Below are 7,434 nucleotides of genomic sequence, written 5' to 3'. Positions count from 1 at the left end.
CATGGCCAGTTCATTTTTTTTTCTTCCAGTTCATTTTAGATCATCATATTTGTATCATTTGTTTACTGACCTCTCACATCAGCTTTTACAGCAGCTTTCAAGAAGGTAACTGATTTCATGGTTCAGAGCAATGATGATCCTTCAGAACAAAGGTTTGAAACCAGAGATAGTTGGAAAAATGCAGATAGCATAAAAATATAAATATATATCCCTCCCACAAAAATACCACCTCTTCGTGTCAGAACAGAATAGTCATTCTTTAACACTTTGTATAGAATTTAAGAAAACATCCCTGAACCTATTAGTTTTTCCAAGTTCATACCCAGCCATATCCCTGCAGGCTGATTTCACACTGTTATTCCAGTGAGTGACTGTGTCTTCGATGAAATGATCTGTTTCCTTGTGCTTTAGGCTTCCTCTTGGCCCTGGGCTGTTACTGTAATATGAAATATGATGACACATTTTTCTTTTATAGGGCTCTCCATGTTGGATGTATAGACAAGTAGGTGTAAAGTGTCTTCTGTTTGCTAGCTCCTTTGTCAGCTGCTGTGGACATGCCCTTGACTGGAAGCTCCCCTTGCCCAATCAGATTGCTGTGCCAGTATTTTCCTTGACATATATATAATACAAAACTGTTGTGCTGACATCCCGGGTACGTTGACTTGTTACTGACCAAGGTGGGGTGGAACAGCAAGGCACAGAAAATCCACTATACATTCTAACATTTAGGCTTTATCCTTTATTAGGTAGTGAGTAAGAGACATAAAAAGAATTGAGTTTGTTGTTTACAGCTGAAATTTAAAAGAGACTTGTGTGAACAAAAACTTGTTCCATAGAGCACTGTGACAAAAGAGGTCCAAGAAAACTGAAGGTGTCATTGCAAATTAGCTGATGTAAATAGTTGGAATGACACTCTCTTTATTTCTAGCAAAACGTGTATTAACTCTGCCCTTAGTACTGTGCCTCCATACATGCCACAGGCCACATTTTGGCAAGGATCAGCCTGTTGATTTTGATGGCATCACAACAACATGGCAGGATATATAGCAGGTGTCCATGCACCAGAAGGCCGTGCATAAGAGCCTACAGGATATTTGTGGGTCTCCCCTTTTCCCATCTACATGTTTTTTCATGGGGAAAAGATCGCCTGCCCAGACCTTCTCCCTTCCAAAAACGCCAGTCCTCCTCTGCTCTTTTAGCCAGCTCTTACTTACACAGGCTGTTACAAAAGGCTCTGGAGATAAACGGTGGTTCATGGAGCACAGCTTGAAAAGTGGTGCCCCTTTCAAGGAGGAAGGTGAACACAGTTGGCAATGGCACTACAACTTCTGCAAAAAGATGGAAGGTTGAAAGCAGGCTTAAAAGACAGAGGCCAAGATTTTGCAAGGAGGAGTTGAACCTTACTACACTATATTTATGTGCCCAAATAAAAGGAAACATTTTCTAAATTGAGTGTTAGGCGCAGGTTTTGAAGGCTGGCCTGTTTACTGCCTCTTTACTGGGAGCTGTAGAGTAGGGAGCCCTTTTAAATGTCAGCCCCTAGTTATTTAGGTGCCTAAACTTGGCTTCAGGAACTTACTCATACTCTTCTTGTTTGGAAATTGGGCCAAAGCAATCCAGCTAGTAACAGCCCTGAAATCACCATTGTATCTTTTTCATGGCTACATAGGAGTGAATTAAATATAAACAAAAGCCCATTTCATTTCAAGGCACAAATGTTTGCAAATAAACTGGATGAAATACAAATACATAATATAGAACTTATTTCAATACTTCTAGATAAATAAATGCATCTCTTTGGAATTCTTTGGACACAGACATCCATGGAACCTCTTCTTTCTCTCTTTTTATATATTTTTTTTATAAAATCTAAATGCAGAGAGGTTTAAAAAATGGCAAATACCAATGTATATGGAAGGCTCACTGATGAACTGCAAGTCAAAAGTGCTGTATATTCCCATCCTCTATAACTCCCAACTGTCCATATTAACCACAGGCAGTATTATATAGCAACCACATGGTCAATATTTTGCGTTACTACCTTTTAATAAAATCTTTCAAATCATTTCTCCATCTAAACTTAAATTATGTTTTTAAATTTTATTCCTCCTAAATGTATGGTAGGCATTTCACTTAGCTACACATCAGAGTGGTCGCATGTGACTCAGCAGCGCACTCCATAATATTAATAGATACTTTTCAGCTCCCTATGGGGAAAAGCAGGCAGCAAGAATCAGATTCAAGAAGTCTATTTTTTTTCTCTGCTGTTTGTTACTTACCACTTAATGACCCACATGTGAAACTCAATGGTTATATAATTATTTTATATAGTAGATTTTCTGTTTATAAGTTATTTTCTTACTCTAACATATATACAATATATCTATATATACCCCTGATAAATCTTACTTTAAAGGGACACAGTCAACCCCTTTAAGCCTCACAGTAAATACATAAGGCTTTAAGCTGTCCATACAGAAAGGTCAGCTACAGAATTCAAGGGTCCCTTCAGATCCTAAAGGTTGTATTTGTTCCAAACCCACGATGTGCAGTTATCTCGTAATATGTATCTCATGTGTTGCTGTTTACATTTTATAGGTATATTAAGACATTTTATATCACATCAGTAGGAAATAAAACAAGAGAATAAATCTGTTTCTAAGACTAAGCCTACTGCAAAAAATGTTACCTGTATCTACAGACACTCCCACTGGTGTGATATAAAAAGAATATGTGCCATTCTTGGGATGAAATTCTAGCTACATTGCCGTCAGGAGGAAGTTTATACTGACTTAAATGAGGCCAGGATTTCTCTCCTGCTTTTCATTTGCTACTTACGACTATGCGTAACCCTTTTGTGTCTTCCTTCTGCTCAACACTACAGTGTCAGGCCTTTTTCATGACAACAGTGTATTTTTTGCTGTCCACTGGCATGCCTTAGACATTGATCTATCCTGTATGTATTATACCTTTTGAATATACACACACTGTACACATACGTTCCCAGTTAAATAAAAGTTTGACCTATTCTGTGTACAGCATCTGGATTTTTTGTCCCCCGCTACAATCTTCTGCATCATTTACTTTGCCCTAACCATAGATTATCTTCACGCCCATTCTTCTACAGGTGAGGAAAACAATTTTTGCTCACCAGGAACAGCTCCACATTATTGTCATCATTTTCGACTACTTACCAAAGTGACATAATTTGTTCATTTTATCTTTTGCAACTCAGTTAGAAACCTAGTGGCATAGATAGAGACACAATACTACTGTTTTACAAGACATCTATTGTATCTACTTTTGCTCAGATAAATACCCAGTAACTGCTGATTTGGCAGGAGGATTGGTAAGGGTACTACTATTCACAGTGTTTCTTTTTTTTCCTTCTTCTTTAATCTACAGAATAAAGTATTTTATGTACATTGGAACCAGTTAATGCCCTTTAGACAAATTTGTAAGTTGTTTCATAAAGCAGGAAAGACATTGCAGGGAAATATGTGCCAAAAAGCACAGTCAAAAGGCTTCATAAGTTTTATATGTCACTACAAGTCAATGCTGGAGATCAGTTCTAAAACGATCAATACTCAAGAGGAATGTTCTCATCTGGAGAAAATACTGCCCATTCCCCCTTTTAGAATTTGTTCAGTTCTCTATCAAAAGTCCTGGCTCTTCATATATACTTTAAACTATAAATAAACACTGCATAGTTCAATGTTCTTGATTTTCTTTTTTTTTGTTTTGATTTGATTTGAAAAATTATTGCAGTACAATTAATTCCTGTTTGGAGTTCAGTAAGGAGCAAACAGCACGGGAGTATGGGTGGTCCGTATAGGCCCTGGAGCTGGTCGTAGGAGCGCTGGAGGAAGTGCTGAAGTCTGGAAAAGGGTGGCTGCTGGGGCTGTGCGAAGACTGAAGGGGGAATTCACAGCCACAGCAGCAGCTGCTGCTGCAGCTGCTAGCGGGTTTGGTAAGATTCGTGGAGCCATCGGCTTTGAAGGTTCCTTTGAAAATACTAATTTTACCTGTGGGGAAGAGAGAAAACAAACAAACAGAGAGACATAATTTGTTCATATTAGCTACACGACAGGCAGCTTGACTTAAGATCATAAGTGCAAAATGAAGCAACAGAGGCCTCATAGTGGCTACTGACTCTATGAGCTGCAGGCTTGTGACAGGAGATACGATCTCGTGCATTGGACAAGGGTGAGCAGGATTTGGTAGGGGACAAAGAGTTTCAATGTTCACGCCTTATCACCAAGACTTATATTTAACATGAGATTAGAAATTAAAGCAAACCTAAAAAGGGGCTGAGCAATCTGCACCAAAGTAAAGCTGCATGTACCCTGCAAGAATTAAATACGGAAGAATTAGCCATCAATTAAAAGACCTCCATCTGGACAGCTTTATGATAGAGACCAGAGCAAAATGAAAACATATCCTATTCACTGGTCTGACTAAGAAGGTACTTTTGTGTTTATCATTAGGATGCAAGTTCTACTTAAGATCTCCAGCTAGCTCCTCTTTATTAGCTCCTGCCTCTAATAACAAGCAAATAAACAAAGCTTATCTTGCACCAGTTATGAAAATCTCCTATGTTTCACATGTTCAAATAGGTGATAAATTCTATGGGTGCTGCCCTATGTCATCTTGCTGTGTTTTCCAGTGTTTTTGACTACGCTACTGTTCATTCTTATAAGGACTGTGAAAAAGTGGCAGATATTTTAAAACGTTGTCATGAAAAAAATCTTGCCTATATCACTTAGTATGGTGCCAAACCATGGTATTCTTGTTACCGTCACTGAGGCTTCTGCTTTAAAAACGTCTTGTGCACTACCAAATACAATTTAGAAAACTCCTCATTTAGAATTTCCAAAAAGAAAAAAAAAACACCTGAAGCTTTTCCGAGGCTAATTGAAAATACTCACAGAGGTCCATTATGATTTAAGAGAATTTACATCTGGTATGCATAAAATGAACATCGGAGTAGTCTATATAGATTTCTGTAGATTTCAGTGGGATTTCAAGTCTCTAATGAGATGCTAGGAGCCTGAATACCTTTGTTGTTCTGGTTTTATAAGTCTGAGATAAGAATAGAAAGCTCATCCACTGACAAAGAAAAGTTCCCATTGGCTCCAATGGACTGTCGGTGAGTCTGTGTCCTGGCATGACCTGAGGCCCTTTGCAAAGAACATAAACTTGAATATGTGGTATTGAATATACAGAATATGAATACATGTACCATGCCGTGGTACATCTCAGTGTAAGTATGGACACTTCTCACTCACAGGGAAACACAATTTCTCATGCTTGAATTGAAAGGGGTTTTCAAATAATTAACTTGCACTATATCAGTCTGATATTTTCAACTCCACTGCACCTTGGTGAGTGAATAGTCAGAAAGTAAGGACAGGAGTGCTCTGGCATGAACCACCAGTGAGTTTCGTCATTACACTATCACCATATTCCAAAAAATCTGTTGGTTCTTTGCCAGCCAGATGGATACAGGATTTTTACTTTTCCTAATGCTCATTGGCAACTCTGCTGGCTTCAAGGTCCTTTAAAGCTCTGGGAGAGATACTCAGAGGGGACCAGATTCTGTAATTCTCTTAATAGAGGACATAATGGATGCTAGATATGAAATTCCTCATGGTGCCTATGAAAAGCAATGATCTGATCTTTTCCTTGATCAGTGTTACACCCACTGATCCAAGCTGTCTTCTTCCCTTGCTGACCATTTGACTTTTTCCTCCTTCTTTACATTTAGTAAATACCTTTTTTCAGCCTTATTTAGAACAGACAAGAACACCCCCACCCCTCAAAATAATAATATTAATAATAAAAAATAATTCCTGAGTACAAAGTACAAAAAAAACCCAGTCCAAAACAACAGGGCTCTGACTGTGGTCTAGAATTCCCAGTGAAGGATGTTTTTCATAAGAGCTATTTTATTGCAGGAAGTTTGGACTATCAAATGCCTGAAAACCTCTTTCTCTCCACTATAGTATTTTATACATGCTGGACATTTGTGGCTTGAAGAAATATCAAGTAAGTCCCAACATTACAAGATTTCTTAAACTCTGAGATAGTACTGTGGGAACTCATAAAGCTTCTTTCTCTGAAGCAGGCAAAACTAGACTAGACAAAGCAGTACAAATTATATTATAAACATGGCATTGAAAAGTTTTTGGTCTAGAAAAGCTATGAAAATGTAGTATGTCCTTTTTCTAACTTCTGTTTAAAACAAATTTGGTGATGCTCATACATTTTTTGTCACAAAGAACAGAGACCTTATGTGACTGTTTATATTAAAAGGATAGGACTATCTTGCCATTCTTGGAGGAATCAGGAACTTTTAATGAAGTTAGATAGCTTTTCAGTTAATTTATCAACATGGTTCTGATTTCAAGATAGCTGCAAAACTAGTAGTATTTAGCATATACAGTACCTTGCACCTTCATTTCAAACCTCTCTGCAAGTACTAATTAACACATAGGTCAACGTTAAGAGTAAAGTAGCCATTATTCGTTTCATTTCCAATGAAGTAAACTAAGGGACAGTAAATTACTTGAAAAATTAATGGGGAATAAACAAAAAGTCTAGAGCTCATCAAAAACTTTTACATTCAAAGTAAAATTAGCATGTCTTTGGCTTGTTGCTGTGCTGTTCTGCATTTCAAGTGAGAGCAGTTTTGGTATTTTTCTGTTCAAAACCAAAAAGACTGAATGGAGAACTGCTCTCATCCTTTCTCAGTGCAGCCTCCATTCTACTACACATATCTGTTCAATTATTGCTAACTCATTCTCTCCTCCTTAAATTCCCTTTGCCTCTTTGCTCACCTCTGGCCTGACTTGTATATTGTGAGCAATTGGGAGTGAGGGAGCAGGAAAAGGACACGTTGCCTTTATTTGTCTATGCAGCAACTAAATGGCCTTGATCCTTGGCTGGAGTCTCAGAAATCACCATTACGTAAATTGGTAAATAGAGAACTGTACACAATAGCAACACTAATGTAATAGTTATTTTCATCCCCTGGGAAACAACGAATTTCCTAAAGGAATAATAATGCTGTCAGGGTGGTTTTAGTGATTCCATATCCTACTTACCTCATTACGTATTTTCTATTCCTTTCAGTATAGCTTATATGTATTGGAGACCTTGGTCTTCCTGGTGGATTACTAAAAAACCCTATGGGGTTATTTCCTTACTAGTGGATCTACAAGAATGGTGCACTGCATTATGCTACAACGTCTAGGAAAGCTCCTACGCAACGGAATCATGCATGAATATACCACTCATGAGAGGTGCCCCAACAAGGACACACTTTCTGTTGCCAAGAAAAGAGATTTAACTCAACTTAAAGAGAATTGTGTTTTCACAGAAAAAAGCTCCATATTCTGCATGCATTAGAGAAAATGGTCAAGGCATAAGGGG

The 7,434-nt window shown here is 37.9% G+C and overlaps 1 protein-coding gene across 4 annotated transcripts in view; it reads right to left on the bottom strand.

The window, feature by feature from the left end:
* Nucleotides 1-712: 712 nt before the first annotated feature.
* Nucleotides 713-7,434, bottom strand: part of ZNF385D (zinc finger protein 385D) — a 456,703-nt gene continuing 449,981 nt past the window's right edge. For all 4 annotated transcript variants that reach the window (XM_052798287.1, XM_052798298.1, XM_052798320.1 and 1 more), the window contains one exon: nt 713-4,025. In XM_052798287.1, the coding sequence (XP_052654247.1) occupies nt 3,792-4,025 (234 nt within the window). In that variant the 3' untranslated portion in view covers nt 713-3,791. The remainder of the gene's footprint in view (nt 4,026-7,434) is intronic.

Source organism: Harpia harpyja, chromosome 1, assembly GCF_026419915.1.
Source record: "Harpia harpyja isolate bHarHar1 chromosome 1, bHarHar1 primary haplotype, whole genome shotgun sequence".
Taxonomy (NCBI): domain Eukaryota; kingdom Metazoa; phylum Chordata; class Aves; order Accipitriformes; family Accipitridae; genus Harpia; species Harpia harpyja.
Note: the sequence above shows the minus strand (reverse complement) of the source record. Positions and strands in the feature narration are given on the sequence as shown.